This window comes from Mustela putorius, unplaced genomic scaffold, assembly GCF_011764305.1.
Source record: "Mustela putorius furo isolate JIRA1106 unplaced genomic scaffold, ASM1176430v1.1 tig00000083_pilon_pilon_pilon, whole genome shotgun sequence".
In the NCBI taxonomy this organism is placed as follows: domain Eukaryota; kingdom Metazoa; phylum Chordata; class Mammalia; order Carnivora; family Mustelidae; genus Mustela; species Mustela putorius.
In genome coordinates this window covers 30,360,102-30,377,539 of record NW_025421273.1, presented here as the reverse complement: position 1 = coordinate 30,377,539, position 17,438 = coordinate 30,360,102, and the positions used below count along the sequence as shown (strand labels likewise).

The 17,438-nt window shown below is 44.4% G+C and overlaps 1 protein-coding gene across 2 annotated transcripts in view; it reads left to right on the top strand.

Moving 5' to 3' along the window:
* The window catches only part of CCDC149 (coiled-coil domain containing 149), a 97,872-nt gene that overhangs the window by 21,035 nt on the left and 59,399 nt on the right, over positions 1-17,438 (top strand). For both annotated transcript variants that reach the window (XM_045076131.1, XM_045076127.1), the window contains exons 2-3: positions 11,635-11,796; positions 13,978-14,016. In XM_045076131.1, coding sequence (XP_044932066.1) covers positions 11,635-11,796; positions 13,978-14,016 — 201 coding nt within the window. The remainder of the gene's footprint in view (positions 1-11,634; positions 11,797-13,977; positions 14,017-17,438) is intronic.

The window sequence follows — 17,438 nt, the reverse complement described above, 5'->3', positions numbered from 1 at the left end:
TTGAGAGTTTTAGGCTTAACAATAAATAATAATTGATGAGCTTACTAACATATTACAAACATATATTTATATATGTGTCTGTCTGTCTGTGTGTTTGTAAATATATATTTCAGCTTACTAGGAACCAAAATTCATTTTTTTCTCAAATACTTACTGAGCACTCACTCTCGGTCAGGAGCTTGGCTCTGGAGATGCAAAGGTGAATGAGTTGGACCTTGGCTGCAGGGAGATCTCAGTCTGTGACGAAGCAGACAGGTGGGCAGGCAGGTGGTTGTGATGCTCTCATTAAGGTGTACCCAGAATGTCACATGGCTCTGAGGAGCCAGGAAGAGTCAAAGGTGGACAGCAGCCAGGAATCGAAAGGCTCTTGTTTCTCAGTCTCCTTAACAGAGGTTTTTTTAAAGATGAGTGAATGGCAAGACCTGACTTGTGGTTTTCAAAGGGACTGGTACCTGCTCTAGACAGGTAGGAGACAAGGGGGCCATCGTGACATTCCCAGCCAGACGTCACAAGGCAGGGCAAAACAGGGGTTCCGGGAATGGTGGGAATGGCTTATCGGAAGGGGAAGTTATGTCATTTGTTGAGTACTGTTTACCTGAAGCCGCAAATTGGATGAGAAAGGAGGTATCCTGGGAGGAGGTTGGAAGATAGGGTAGGAAGAGGGTGTGACAGAGTACAGGGGGGCCAGGGGAGGAAATACCTCTAAGAAAAGAGTGAGTCTGTGAATTGAGAAGTTTCTAAATTATTCCTGAACATGAACCCTTCAGCCACATACGTTTATCATCAGGCAGCAAAGCCTTTGGGGATTGGCGGGTATGTCCTTGCAGCAGCTAATGAGAACTAGCCTGATTCCATCAGTAAGAATCGCCAAGGCCCATGAGTCACTGTTTGAGGGTGAGAGTCCCGTGGTGGGGAGGACCCCTTCCTGACATCCCGGCTACCTTCATCCCTCTCCGCATTTATCTGTTCATAAAGCCATCTAAATAGTAATGTAGTATGTCAGATAGACATTTAATTATTATGATCTTCCTTGTAGCAAATTATGATTTGCTTTATTGCAGATAACAGTAAACGGGTAGATAAAAGCCACTCAGTGGTGAAAACTATGGGTCTGGGTTCTTCAGATGATCATCACGAAGCTATCTTCATGGTGCTTGTGCGCGGGCATGAATTAACGTCGACAAATGACTTGTGAATTGTGCCTTTAAAAATATAATTGAAATGCAATTCAAAAGAAATCTATATTTGAGAGGATAATAAAAATATTTCATGATATCTAATATACATGCCGAAAACTGGGCATATTTTACCAAGTTTATTCCGTTCACGTTTCACCGATTACCCGGTGTAGTTGGTGTGTGGTTTTTCTTTCCCATTGGGTAGGTGTTTACCCCACTGCAACCTGGAAACTTCACCACTGTATGTGTGTTTCTGGGTATGATCAGTAAAGACTCAGGGGTCCATTAAAATAAAAGGAATTGTTATTAAATGCCCACTCTTTCTTTTTCTGTCTTTATTCACAAATCACCAGAAGGGGAGGGAGGACCTTAGCAAAGCTGAGAAATAAGCTCACTAGAATAGATCCACCCAGATGAATGAGGTGAACATTCATTGTTCTCTTCTTTCCACCTGCACCCCGCTTTAGAGGGTATTACCACTGGATGTAATCTGCAGAGAGAGCACAGGGTGACAGTCCGGGTGTCCTGGTCTCCCCCAGGGGAAGGCTGGCACTCGATCTGCTTTGGATGGCTGGAGAACCCCTTGAAGAGAGAAAAAGGCTGAAATGTAACAGAGTTCTCCCGATCGATTGGTGGCCTCTGATCTGATCTTTCCTGCACGGGTACCTCATCTTGCCTTCAGCCTCCAGAGTCACCTTGCCGCCTCCCTGTGTCCCGCTAATTCTATGTGTGCCAGAGTCTTCCCAGGACATGCCTACATGAGAGGATCAGTTACTGTTGCTTAATGACCAAAGGATCCTGATTGACCAATGCAGAGAACAGTCTGGGTGTGCTACTCATTCCTTTAGTAATGAAGGATAAGCTGACCTTGTTGAGCTGCGGTTCCTCATCTCTAGAATGGGACTAATTGCACAACCTATTCCATAGATAGCTGTAGGATTGAATATAATGTTTCAAGTTGAGCATTTAGTACAATTTGGAAAGTAACAATATTCGCTGAGTAGAGGCTGCTACACTTCCTATGGTAATGAAATAAAGGCCCACTTCTCCTTAGTATTACTCCTAACAGTGCCTGGGACGTAGAAGACATTCCAAAAATACGAATTTGTTTTCTCCTTCCTCTTTACTGAAAACAAAGCCAAACCCGCCTTTCCTTGGGTAGGGAAGAGAGCAAATATCGCCAGCCCCTAAACCACACTCAAACTTACCAGGCAGAATTACACCCTGACTAGGGAGCAAAAATGGAAGCCTAAGGAGAATCAAGAGTGTATCCCTTGGCCCCACCCAAGTGACCAGAAAGTGGGGGCATTTTCCTGTGGCTTTTCCCCCTGGGCTCAGCCCTTGGACAGGGGGTTGGGTTGCCATGCAGCCATTCGCCCGTCGATAGGATTCTGATACCAGCTGCTGAGGCTGAGGCCAGACCCATGCTTGTTTCTTGTTGCCTGGGCAGCACCTCCCTAACAGAATTGCGTTAGACAAGGTGATAACAGAATCCATATTAAGAAACAGCAAAGTCAGTATGTTCTTTGTAGGCTTGACAGATCAGATCAAACGGCAGGATCCAGAGGTATGTCTGCAAAGCAAGTCCCCGTCCCCAGCTGCCTTCCCCTCCCCCTGGGAGCTCAGCAACCAATTTTACCCAAGCAGTAGAATCAAAGATAATTTACGCCACATGATGTCAGGACCCAGTTGTCTTCCTCAAAGGATTCTTAATGTCACTCCCCTATTCAGAGCCCCTCAGGGCTCCTGCTTGCTGGAAGAATAAAATCTGAACTCTCCAGCACGACTTCCAGGCCCTTTCTGACCTGACCACCCATCTGTCTCTCTTTCCAGCTTTATCTGATGCAGGCGTCATTCCCACCCCGATGCCAGAGACAGCCCAGCGTGTCTTCCCATGTGTCACCTTTGTGCTTTGCTCTGGCCGTTTCCCTGCCGGGAATATTATTTTCCCATCACCGCTACCTGTCACAACTTCATCTCCTCCCCAACAAAACGAACCCCTCCACCTGTCCTTTGGGGTCCCTTCCAAATGTTCACATCTTCCTCCAATTCTTCGAGCCCCTTCTTTGCCGAGCTGTGATCCTCTCCTTGTGCTTAAGAAGAATAGAGAGTATCAGTACACATACGACACTTCCTATTTTAAGTGTGTTATACATACTAATTGCTTTAATTCTCACACGAGCCCTATGAAGAGACTATGATTATACCCATTTAACAGAGAAACTGAGGCATGGAGGGGCTGAGTAATTGATCACGTAACCAGTGAGTGGTCAAGCCAAGATCCAAATGCAGGCGTTGCACTCCTTCTGGCTGGAGGTAAGGCAGCTGATCAGATCTCACAGTCCGACCTGATCTGTCAACCATCATTCAAACTGTCTTTCCCTGTGTTTCTGGGAGCTCCATGTGTACCTCTCTATAGCATTTAGCATGCTATAGTTAGTAATGATTGATGAATGATGGTCGGGTCACATTATCATCTATTATTATCTCTTGTGTTATATTAATAATTTTTATTGCTATAAAAAAGGACCAGGCACCGTTCTAAGTTTATAGGCATTCATGTCTTGCTAGGGATGTGTACCTTGATTGGGGAGGTGGAGAGAAATGCACCGGACTGAGAGGAACCCTCAGCTTGGGTTTGACTCTGGGTCCCACTAGTCAACCCTGTGTAAGCCAGTGTATCATGCTGAGTCCCAGCTTCCTCATCTGTGCAATTAGAGGCCTGCCTTAGAGGATTCCTGAGGTCTTTACCACTTGTGAGTTTGAGACTCTGTCAGAAGGGGACAAAACTACATGTGTCACAGGATGTCAGGGTAAGATAAATGTATGCCATTGTCTCATTCATTATATGTATGTATTGAGCCCCAGGTAGGTACCCTGCATTGTTTTTAGTGCCAGGCATCTGGAGAGAGAGAGGTTGAAAATAAACCAACAGTGAGTTGTATAACTCAAGGTCAAGTAACAAGTACAATGAAGGAAAGTAATACACTATGAAAAAATTGAGATTCTGAGTGGTGACAGACAGGGACAAGCTTCCTGAGAAGGAGACATTACAACAGATATCTGAAGGAAAACTGGGAACGGGCCATGCAGAATGGGCCAAGTAGAAGAAACAGCAATGCAAAGGCCCTGAGGCTGGAGTGGGCTCGATGTGGTCATAGACCAAGCTGCCCCTCATATGTTCCAATGGAGGCGTCAAGTTAGAGATGAGAGTGAGTACAGAGGAGAGTCTGAGCTGGTGACACCAATTTAGGTAGGATGATGGAAAAGCCATCATAATGAACAAAAACCCTGGCTGAGGTAGGGGGAGGATTTGGGTTAGCCAAGAAAAGAGACCCCGGGGCCTGAATCACAACCAGTATAACTGTGTGCAAGTGCCCTTTGAAAAACTAAGTGTCTCATGCCTGTGATTCACTTGGTGTTGAGCTCTGTGTGGTCATCAGCACGCAGGCAGCCAGAACTCTTCGGGATGGAGTTGGCTGACACCTGAGCAGATGGCTGGGTGTCCTCTTACGCCTCAGCCCTTCCCCAGGGAATGTATTTGAAAAGGCCCCAGGAGAGCTGCCTGTCTTCCAAACGGGGCCTCAACATACTGTGCGTAAAATGCGCTGCTCAGTGTACAGTGATCTCTGAGTGTCTTGTTCTGAATGTGTTTAGACCCGAGAATGGTAATATGTGGACCTGCTACTCAATGTAATTGGTACCAATATCGAATACTAAAAGAGCCTGGGATTTGTAATTGAGAGTCGTGATTTGAGGGAGGAACACCTGAGTGGCTCAGTTGGTTAAGTGTCTGCTTTCAGATCTGGTCATGATCCCAGGATCCTGGGACCAAGCCTCACATCGGGCTCCCCACAAAGCGGGGAGTCGGTGCCTCCCTCTCCCTCTGCCTGCACAAGTGCTCGTGCTCTCTCTCTCTCAAATAAACAAATAAAATCTTTTAAAAAAATGAGTCCTGGTTCGAGCTGACAGTAGTTAGTTAGGTATGTGACTCTGGGAAAGATAATCTCAGCTACTTTGTCAAATGGGAGAAACAGGGTTTTTTTTAATTTTTATTTTTTTTAAGATTTTATTTATTATTGGACAGAAGAGAGATCACAAGGAGGCAGAGAGGCAGGCAGAGAGAGAGGAGGAAGCAGGCTCCCCGCTGAGCAGAGCGCCCGATGCGGGGCTCGATCCCAGCACCCGGGGATCATGACCTGAGCCGAAGGCAGAGGCCCAACCCACTGAGCCACCCAGGTGCCCCTGGGAGAAACAGTTTTTGTCCCACTTGTCATATAGTATGGACCATCCAATGAGGGAGTGTCTGCAAAAGTGTTTTGTTTGCTTTAAATGTGAGAAGAATAATACTTCTAATTTTGAAAAAGCATATAAAGTCAAATTTTGCACAGCATCTTCCTTTTGGAGCTCAGTGAGGTAGGCAGGGCAGGTCTGAACTAATCAGGGTTGTGCCTTCATCCCAAAGCCCTAATTATCTGCATTACATAATGGCCCCCATCTCTCAAAACTCACCAAGCACTGAGTCCTCCTTGTAGGTTTCCTCCCCTGCCCGTGAACCCACACCCTCATTCCCACTCTTGTCTCCCTTGGGGAGCTTCATTCCGTATTTGTCCAGTGAATGAGTAAATACATGGAGTAGCTTCCTACAGAATAGTAGAGAACAGGTCTATAGATGACGGTCCACAATAAGTGTGTGACAATACATAGGGTTGTGTGTGTTTATTCCTACACCCATGTTCTAAAAGAGAAGTCTGGTGAAACTGCATGGGTGCTATCTTCTGTTCTATGCTGCATTTTTTTTTTTTTTAAAGAAAATGAGGGGTTGCAAGTGGATTGATCTCGGTACCCAGATGAAGGTGTCATGACCCACGACTTGGAAAACACTCTGAGAAAATATCCAGTAGCCAGGAACATTGTTCTTTGCGGTTTTGGGCAAGTCGTGTGGGTTATCTGTGAGCTTTATTTGTGTTTATGAGCGTTATTAGCATTCGATGTTAATTTGAAAGAAAAAAAAATGGGCTATGGGAATAGACCCACAGCATTACAGCAGCTTGAAGGTTTACTGCATGTGATGTACTTTTAGTTTTTCCTGGTCTACACAAGGAAGTCAAAATCTAATAAACGCTTAGGTTTGGGACAATTCCTGTTTGAGAAAGATGGGGTGTTAATCACACCCTTGTCATCGAGACTTCCTAGGGATTGGTGAAGGAGACTTTCAAGTAAAAGTCAGGTTCCCTACCCAAAATCCTTGGGCCCCAAAGTCGTTTCAGAAGCAGGAGTTATTGGAATCTGAGAGGAATTGCCATAAGCATACAAAATATTATGTATTGGCCCCAGCAGACTCTAGGGTGGTGGCTTAGTCAATAATCAAACACATTCATTTGTCTTCAGCAAATATCTAAAGATTCACAGTTAGTGGCATAAAGACTATAAACGCCCTCACATCACTGAGGTCACTAATGGGATGTGAACACATTTTCAGTCTTCAGAACACTGGGGAGATTCAGAAAAACCCTTAAGGGATTGTGGAAATAAGGTTTGTTATCCAGGTATCATGTTTTTCATTTTCAAAATCAACAGGACCATTTATCCCTTCGGGGGAAACGGTGTTTGGCTCTGTGCCTCACACAAAGAAGGCACCTAGAAAATATTTATTGAATGGGTGGCTGAGACCAGCTACAGCTTACAGAAGACTGTTCTATCCTGGCTGCTTTGGAGGAAATAGTCCTCTGGTTCTTTTCTGACGCCCTGTAGTTTATCCCATTTCTTATAAGTGGATAGTAACCTTATCGCTTCCACTTGGCTCCCTCTCAAGGAGCACAGGGGAGAGATGTTTGTAGAGTCCTTTTGTTTTTTCCCATCTTCCTTCAGGCTTCATCTGAGAAAAGGAGAGGCAGGCCCCCGAGAAGTGGAGGGGAATGGGTGAAGAGATAAAGATTTCACTCATTTGTTCCAGGTCTAAGAACTAGCCAAACCCAAAACCGCCCTTCCATAGCTCCCTCGTGCTGGGAATACCAACTCAATGTAGGAAGAAACTCCATAAATATTCTGGTGTTTTTCGTTCCTTCCTTTCTTTTTCACGGAATGCTTAGTTTTTAAGGCACTGGGGCTTCTAGGGGTTGGCTTTACAGAGATCTGGGTTCAAATTCTGACTCTGTTTGCCCCTCAGCACATTACATAAGCCCTTCCACACTATACATGAGGAGGTCAGAGTGACTTCACGGTGTTGCTGTGAGGATTGAAGGCACCCACACACGGAGAGCATCTGTCACAGAAACTGGGTTTTTGGTTCACAGTGATGGATCTTCATCTTTGTGGTGGTTCAAAAGAAGCACAGACCAGAGGCAAATATCCTCTTCACCGGTCTCCCTATGCTCGTTCTCTGATTCGACTCCATGAGTTGGGATGGGCTAAGTTAGGCCCTGGTAACAAACACCTTTCCCAAATCTCCATACCTTAACACCACAGAATTTTACTTCTGGATCATGTCAGGGTCTTTGTGGACCCCACGGACTCTCCAGGGCAAGTCATCTGCTATATTGACACCACAGTCAAGACCATTTTGTCCTCAGGGCCGTACCTGGTTCCACACCCGTTGCAACCGGTGAGGAGAAGGATCGGTGATTCTCACCTAGACTCTCAAGTGCTTTCACCCTGGGACAACCTCATGTCCCTGAGAGGCCCATTTTATGGGATAAAGCAAGTTACATGGCTCTACCTTACTCCAAAGCACAGGAAGGGACAGTCCTGCCATGGGCCTGGAAGGAAAGGAGAGCTAGAAATATTAGAGAGAGATGCTCATGTTAACCACACAGGCATTAGCCTTTTCTCGTTCTGTTGTAAATTGTTATTGCAGTCACAGCCTCCGCCCAGCACCCACGGCAGCTAGTGGGCATCTGATAACCCCTGATATATAGAGATTCTGAAACTGCCACAGTCACGGGTGATCTTTGGAAACCACTGAGCCAGCTCTGTCCTAGATAAGGCAGAGGAAGCAATTTCTGGGCGCTTGAAGTGAGTCCTACCTCCTGGACGGGAGCCCCATCCCTCCCCGCCCCCACGTTTTCCTGGACACCCTTTACCCCCAATGATATTGGATAATGGGGGTAAAATCATGGGTTCCACAAGTTTCAGGGCACCCTGGTTGGCCCTCTCCTCTTCCAGGCGGGGTGTGTGTGTTCTGTTCTGTGGTTCTCCCAGGGCCCCCACAGTTCATGATTAGTTCTAGGCGAGACCCACTTCCAGACGGAGGACTCCTGGCCCTGCCTGCTGATTCTCTGTTGTCCACTTCCTCCATCCTCTACACTTACCCCGGCCTCCTTTAGGAGCTGAAATGTCTCAAGCACAGTAACTTGGTTGGTCCGGCTTCCTGTTTAGGTTTTGGTCCCGCCCAAGGCTACACTTGCCCGTTGTTCAGAAGCTGCCAACAAAGAGGCTCTTCAGGACCTTTTCCTTCCCTTCCAGGTTTTTCGTTGTTTTGTTTCTAATTGGAGGGCTAGGAAATGGGTCATTTTAACAGCTTCCACCACAGGGACCAAACTATAACCATTTTAGAACGAGTGCGAGAAATTCCTTCCCATTTCCCAATATCGCTTCTCCGCCCCTACCCCCCCGCCCCCGAGTTTTCTGTTGTTACTTTGATAACAGACATAAGCTCTCTGGCCGGGTGCAGGAAACAGAGCCCTTGCTTGTACTTTGGTCCCCCTCTGGTCTCCAAAAAATGGCACAGAACGGTTCTGAGACCGTGCCTCGCCCTTGGACCCGCAGGCCTCTGCTGGCCTCTCAAACTATTGCAGTTAGGGTTCTAACTCTGGACACAGTATGAAGCAGGAGGCCTCTAGAGCCTGGGTTTTCAAAGTGTAGCCGGAGTGAGATTCCCCGTGTCGTGGGCTAACGATGCAGATTCCTGAGCCTGAGCCGGTACCAGAGATTCCGACTCCGTGGCTCTGAGCTGGGGCCGGGCATCCGCAGTTTCACCAGCACCCCCCGGCCTGCGGTGGGGCAGGGGGACACAGCGCAGTGTTCTCTAGCCTTCTTCCTTCTTGATTCTGCCGCACCAGGGTTGGGGGACTCCGGGGAAGCCGTCCCGTCCTCGGGGCAGCACCACTTTGAGCTGCTTCAGAAATGAGGCTCCAGCCTGAGATTTGTTCTCGTGATAAAAATCAACGGCATGGAGGGCAGTTGTTGCTGTTTGCTGCTCTCGACCGGAGTCAGCAGAAGAAAGGGATAAACGCTGTCGAGCAGCGGCTTCCGAAAGACCACCCTTTTGCTGCTGTGGCTCTAGGTTCTGTAGGGAATGTGTTGCTTTCTAACCCTTTGGGGCAGGTAATGGTCCTGTTTTTCGTTCCTTGAAGGAACTCGAGCTACAGGGATGCCCCTCAGCAAGTCCCAGGTCACTGTCTTCACAGAGGCCTCTGTGCCTGTTTCTTGCCGGGTACTCTGGACTCAAGGGAAGGGAGTCCTATTACAGCCCTCACGGCTTCCAAGGCCCTGTCTGAACCAGGCCTTGGGAGAGAAACTGCTGCGCTCTTGGATCCTAATAGACAGCAGTTCAAGGTCAGGGAACCTGAATTTCCACTTTGCCAATAAGAGGTGGCCCTCACCACTTCCCGAGACCGATGTTACGGCTAATCTTGCCTACAGCACCTCACAGTGTCTCCACGCAATTGGAATATTCTTCCCCGAAGGTGGAAGACAGTGTCTGTGGGGTCTCAGAGTTGAATCTGATCAAGTGAAGGGACAAAGGTGGCCGTTTTTGTGCCACCAATACTAACAGCCCTGACAACCGAGGCTTGCTGATCCCGGGCAAAGAACCAAAGGTGCAAGGGCAGATCTGTTAAATTGTGTGTAAACAGGATTTTTTCCCTGTGAAATCTCAATACCTCCCTTAGGACATTGCAGTTTAGGTTTTGAGCCACTCTCCTCTGATATTTACTCGTTGGGGATTTTACTCCTGAGAAATCACAGTGGCAACAGAACCATTTTGCCTCCACAAAGACGATGTCAAAGTCTTAAAAATCCAGGACGTTTTAAGGCAGGATTCCAACCTCATTACTGCCAGGAATAAGATTCACCCAAGATGGAAGTGTCCTCTCTTAGAACTCAAATCCGTCTCAGAATGGTTTTTCTTTCCCCTTTGTTTTGAAGCTAAGCAATTACTTTTTTTTAGGAAAAAAAAAAAATTGTGCTAATGCACAAAACTCTCTTTTTCCCCTTTCATTTATTTGAAATTGAACTTAACAAAGTCAGTTCCAAGCAAGCACTATATATGAGTAATGCTTTTTGTCCATAAAAGAGCATTGACTCCAATGGTATGGGAGCGCTGATTCTCTCTCTGCTTTGTGCGAGCGTCCGTAATGACAAAGTGCTCATGTCAGGGTGTATAATGAAACTATAAATTGTTTTCATGAATGCTCTGGATTTGGTCTTTTACGGGGCAAATTCAAAAGGTATTTAATGCCACATTTCACATACGTGAATAACGCCAGGCCGTGCAGTATATCCAATGAAAGTCAAGAGTCCCAGTCAGGCTCACACTGGCCCGTGTGGTGGCTGATTATCAGATGAGGGTGGTTCATGGTCAGGGTGGGGATGGGCTGATGGAGAGAAGAAGGGGATGAAGAAATCCTGTCCCCCTGAGGAAGAGTTCCAGCTAGGTACACCCAACTGGGGTACCGGGGGTAATCGAAGTGTGGCTAAAATACTTAGCTCATTTGGTGCCTGGGTGGTGGGTGCCTGCATTGGAGTTATAGAAGTTGTACACATCTTGGTGGAGTTAGTAAACAGACATTCTCAGGTAAGAAAATGTCTGCTGGGGTGAATGGACAAAGGAAATCTTCTGCAGTGATTTATAGTTCAATTAAGTTATTTCTAATAGCACTTTTTGTATTTACTTATTATAGTAGAGCCATATGGGTTTCTTCTAGAAAATTTAGAAGACACAGAAAAGCACAAAGAATAAAATTATAAAAAAACACGTGGCCAAGAGTTGTTACTAATATTTTTACAAAATTTGTATTGAATTATCTTTCTGTGTCTATCATTTCATTGAATTTTAATAAAATTTTATATAATCTTACCTAAATATATTTTTTAAAACAAAATTTGGGTCCAACTATCTATCTATGTCATTGTTAAAAATTTGCTTTTTTACTTATATGTTGGCTAAAGTATTTTATCTGTTTATCCCAGTTTGCTAAAGTTAATGAACATCCAGGGTTTTGGTTCTGTCGTGAGGGGTGTAGGTCAGGTACCATGGCAGTCTGCATATTGTATACCTACTGCATACATCATTTACTGACTGACATCTCTGGGTATATGTTCTCTAAAAACAAAAAACTCCACAAAACAAAACCAACCGTGCAGGAAGCATGAAACGGGGTGTGTTAAACGGAGGTCTATTGACGTTTTTGACCAGCTGGTTGGATTTCTTTTTGTTTTTGTTTTTGTTTTGCAGTACCTGGTGTGTAAAAGAAAGCTGGAGAGTAAAAAGGAAGCCCTGCTGATCCTCTCCAAGGAGCTAGACACATGCCAGCAAGAAAGGGACCAGTACAAACTCATGGCCAATCAGCTTCGGGAGCGCCATCAGTCCCTGAAGAAGAAGTACCGGGAGCTGATTGTACGTGTTACGTCACGGCGATGTTCTCGTGCCCTCTTTAAGATAGAAAGTGGGTTACACTGGAATTAAAATTTTAAAAGAAAAAAAAAAGTGACGATTTTAACACACCAGTTCTTTAAAAAAAAAGTGGGGGGAGGCTCACATTCAAACAGTTCCAACATGGAAAAATGAAGAAGTGAAAGTTGTCACCCCTGTTTCCGCCACAACCCAGCCCCAGTCGCTAGCAGGCGTTGTGTGCCTCCTCTGACATCTATGAAAACTCATACAAATGTGTTTGTACCTGCCTCCTTCTTAGTTTAATCGTATGGGCCTTTTCATTTTTTTTTTTTTATCATTTTTATCACTTTTTGTTGTTTCTTTTTCTTTTTACCTTTCTTTTCTTTTTTTTAAGTAATCTCTACACTCAGGGTAATTGGGACTAGAACTCACCACGTGGAGATCAAAGGTTGCTTGCTCTACCCACTGAGCCAGCCAAGCACCCCTGTTTAAAGAGGATTCTTATTACAAATCTGCACCAATCCAAAAGCAGCTAGCCACAAGTGATTATTTAAATTCCATTTCAAATTAATTAGAATTCAGTGAAATTGAAAACGCCGTTCTTCAGTCTCGGCACATTTCATGGGCCCAATCCCTGCCGGATACCATGTGGGACTATGTGGATGTAGAAGAGTTCCATGATGGCCACTGTGTGGGGACGGTGAGATACTGAGCGTTTCCATCATTGCAGAGTTCTGCTCATCCCCACTGTGTAAACATAGTCCCAGAACTTGCTTTTCACTCAGTCCTTTGGTCATTTCTCTAGGCCATACCAACAAATTTAACTCCTTTTTAAAAATAGTTGCATAGTAAGATTTCCATAATTTCTTTTACCTTTCCCTTATGCTGGGCATTTAGAGTCACTCTGGGTTTTTTTTTATGTGGCAAGATTGTTAAGGCTGCAGATTATACTGAGATGGAGGGTTCCAATGGTAGAGAACTAGATGCATTCCACTTTTTTTTCCTCACAACGTTACGATCTCTGTTTTTGAGTGCTGACCTGATGGCTCACATTTAGCCATCTAAGCTGGGGTCATTGAACTCTCCTGAAGCAGAAATAGAATAGGAAGTTTCTACATGATGTTGACTTATATTCAGGCAGCATGGGAGAAAAGAGTACTGGTTTACTGAGCATTTATGTGTCACCTGAGTTCTTTTTATTTCCCGGTGGCACCAAAGGGGTGGGGGAGGGGAAAATGAATCCTTTAAGACAGAGAGTCTGAGAAGACTGCAAGTTCTCAGTTAATTCTCTTTTATCTTGACCATATCCTATCCCCTCTTCCCTACCATATCCCCGCCCCAAACTTGTTCTGCCCATGGAGAAAACTCAAGCATGTGTGCATCCACTATTATTCCTTTAGAACTAACATTTAAAAGAGGGATTGGACTCAAACCAAATGAAATACTATCTCAGTTTTGGCTCTGCTCAAAGATAAATCCAGTTTTTCATGTATTTACTTGGTTCATATGGTTTTAGAAAGTATCTAGGTTTGGTCCTAATTGGAACTGATTTCCTAGAGGTTTTTCCAAAATAACTGGTTCAGTTTATACTTAATTTTTAAAAAAGCATATGTGAGGGATGCCTGGGTGGCTTAGTTGGTTAAGCATCTGCCTTCAGCTCTGGTCATGATTTCAGGGTTCTGGGATCGAGCCCCATGTTGGGTTCCCAGCTCAGTGGGGAGCCTACTTCTCCCTCTTCTCCCTGCTCATGCTCTTTCTCTCAGTATTTCTCTCCCTCAAATTAAAAAAAAAATCTTAAAAAAATATATTTGAATTTGGTTCAGCACACTATTGATTGCAGGGGGAAGGAGTGGGAGGGTCTGAATTTAGTTTGGAGTTTTTTTTTTTTTTTTTTTTTTAAAGATTTTATTTATTTATTTGACAGAGAGAAATCACAAGTAGATGGAGAGGCAGAGGCAGGCAGAGAGAGAGAGAGAAGCAGGCTCCCTGCTGAGCAGAGAGCCCGATGCGGGACTCGATCCCAGGACCCTGAGATCATGACCTGAGCCGAAGGCAGCGGCTTAACCCACTGAGCCACCCAGGCGCCCTAGTTTGGAGTTTTGTTCAGTTCCCTGAATCTAAGCACACTTTTTCTTTTTTCTTTTTTTTTTTTTTAAGTAAAGTGTAACATTTCTTTCTTTGTAGGATGGAGATCCGTCACTTCCCCCTGAAAAGAGGAAACAGGTAAGCCTTATTCCTGAAGTTTGGTAACTCTTGGATCGTTCATACAGATGCCTTACAATGACTGGGGTGTCAGGGGTGTCAGGGAATCCAGAATGTATAGAGAACTTCTCTTAACTTCCCAGAATCCTTTTGTGTTACAGAGTGGGGAACAGGTAGTAGAGAAATGCTCGCTGAGAAGAGGGATTGGCGGTTGTGGGAGTGATGGTGTGGAAGGAAACCCAGTGAGGTCTAACAAGGGGAAAGAGGGCATACCAGTTGACAGCATTCCCTTTCTTGTTGGGAATCCTGTCAGGAGCCATGAGTTGAGAGCTCAGGGCTGTCACTCTTTAGCATACTGTTCATGGATGGATTCTGTTCTCCCATTCAGCCTCTACCATTTCAGGCTTTTAAAACCATCTTACCTCGTGCTCCCTTCGGCAACACTTATACTAAAACCATCTTACCAGCAAAACTCATATGTTCTTTTCTACTAAATGATAGCCCACATCATTTATAGGTGAATCCATTTTCCCCCCACAGATTTCAGATACTTAATTTGTTCATTGAACGAATCTTATGTATTTGTAGATCTGTTTCTGAACTTCCTGTTTTGTTCCATGGAGCTTCCTGTGTAGTCCTGGTGTTGTACCACATTATTCTATGGGTTTTGGCTTTGTAATACTTGTGACATCTGTTTGGGATAGTCTCCTTCCCTTTGCTCTTGCTATTCATGTGTTTCCTATTTGTTACTTTTTCCAGATAAAACTTACATTTTATCAAGCCTTCCTCTCATTCCACCAAAACAAATGAACCAACCTATTGGTATTTTGATTGGGGCTTTGTTAAGTTTTTAGATTAATTTGGGGACAGTTAAGATTTCTATAACATTATGTCCAGGAATATCATAAATCATATTTCTTTTAATCCAGTTGCATTCATACATACATACATATTTATGTTGTTGTTTTCCAAAGGTATCTCTGTCAGACCTTCCCTCAACTTGATAATTGTTCTCTACTGACATGCCCTGAAATACAGCTTTTTATGGGGTTGAAGCGAGCCCAGATGATGGTGATGTTAATGCTATGTGTTCCACGTTATGGAGAAGCCTCTGCCTCAGAGCAGGTCTTCAAAACTAGAAAATGAAGATACAGGAATTGCTTTGTTTCTTCATAGCTGTAATGGTTAACTCAACATCCTGTTTTTGTTCATTGACTATATACTTGACATCACATGTAAACTTGTTGGGTCCATTTCCTTGAGATTTTTGATGCTGAGTAAATAGTATGCCACAAACACACACACACACACACACACACACAGAGGACTTTCAACCTTAAACAGCAACACAACTCCTTCCTTCAGTTACCCCTTTGGTTATTTAGTACTACTCTTTCCTATACTCTCTTTCTATTTTATTTGATTGTTTTGTACCACTCCAGGTTTGATCTGAAGTCAGATTTTGCTATAGAGCTGATTTTTTTCAACAAAATTACAAGAGTTTAATTTTATCATGAATGTCTAAAAGTTGTCCTTAATCTGGAATTACTAGATGTTTTCGTGGTTTTTGGTGGCTAGGAACAGTCATCCTTGTTGAAATTTTCAAGTTTGTTAGTATTCATGAAGGAGTTTTACAGTTTAAGTGAATTCACATCCCATGACTTTATAATAAAAAATTTACATTGAAGAATTCTAGTGAGTCTGTCAAGCTGCATTCATATAGCTCTGAAAAAGCAAGTACTCTGTCCTCAGCGATGGCTTTTTAGATTTGAGTATAGCATTCAATTTCTGTTCCTTTGGGATTTGTACAGTGGTGTGATTTTGGCACTATATCCTTCCTGCCTGGTTTGGAACCTCTGACTTGCTGCATGAGATAGGATGGGTTGGGCTGCCGGCAACCGAAATTCTGAAGTGTTTAAACAATAAAGGTATCAATGACTTTGCAAAACCAGAAGTTCAAAGGTAGAACATCCTACTTCTCCATTATGTGTACTTCTCTCCACTGTGCCACACTTAGCAAATAAAACACAGGATTCCTAGGGGGTGCCGGGGTGGGGGCAGAGTCAGTTAGGCATCTAACTCAAGAGTCGACTCTTGATCAGGTCATGATCTCAAGCCAGGAGATGGAGGCTGGTTTTTGGCTCCATGCTGAGTCCCTGCCCTTATGAGCATGCACAGGCTCTCTGGCTCTCTCAAATAAATAAATAAATCTTAAAAAAAAAAAAAATACAGGACAGTTGGGAAATTCGGGTTTCAGATAGACAACTAAAACGTTTTTAGGATAAAAGTATGGCCCTTGGGCTACCTGGGTGGCTCAGTTAGTTAAACATCTGCCTTTTGATCTCAGCTCAGGTCATGATCTCAGGGTCCTGAGTTCAAGCCCCGTGTTAGGCTCTACATGGGACATGGGGTCTACTTAAGAAAAAGAAAAGAAAAAGAAAAAGTATGACCCATGCAATATTTGGGACAAATGTATGCCAACACATTATTCATTATTTATCTATAATTCAAGTTGAATAGGGCATCCCGTATTTTATCTGACCACTCTACCACTGTGCCAATTTCAACACCAGCTTTCTCTTGAAGAGATAGAGAACTCTTGAATTTTCTCTTAGAGATAGAGAACTCTTGAATTTTCTCTTTCTTCCTCTTTACTTAGAATAAAGAACTTCACCTTCTTCTAAGACTAGTTCCCCTAAGCATGAGAGGCAAAACCCCCAGCCATGGAATGGAAGTGCTTTTCTCCATTCTAATTGGGTTAGTGTAGGACATGCTCCCATTCCTGGTCTACTGACATTTACCAGGAGAGTGCCATGTGTTCACTGGCTTTGATTAATCACCGAGGATAGAAGAGCTGCTAGGAAGCCAGCAGTGACACTGTAAATAACTGTGTGGCCTTGGGAAGTGTCTGAGTTTTAGCAGTCTCATCTATAAAATGGGGATAAATATGGTACCTACCACATAGTGGTGCCAGCAGAGTCCTCCCCATGGTGCCTGGCAAAGGGTGAACACCAATAAATATTTTTCATCCTTTCCTTCTCCACCTAATCCCCCTTAAATTTTTTTTTTTTTTAATCAGTGATATAAGAGTGTGTTGAATCTGCCCACCATGGCCCTTGTCAGGACCATTTTGTTTCCATTTGGCAGGTTAAAGTAGCTGGGGTCCAAGAGGGGTTTCCTGGCTCATAGGACTTCAGAGGGTTATTTGAGCAGAGAGCAGGGAGGCAGAAATGCAGCCGGGGCTTTGGCTACCCCAGCTCCCTCTTCTGCGCTCAGCAGCCACTGTTTCTTTCTGTGAACCTGCTTTCTCTGTAGAATGGGAAATGTGACTCCACATCTTTGATCTCTAGAAAAAAGTTGCTCCTCAGTCCCAAGCGAGAGCTCCTCTAGGCCAGGCTCAAGCCAGGGGCCCATCTCAGGGTTGGCCAGGCACAGCCAAGCGT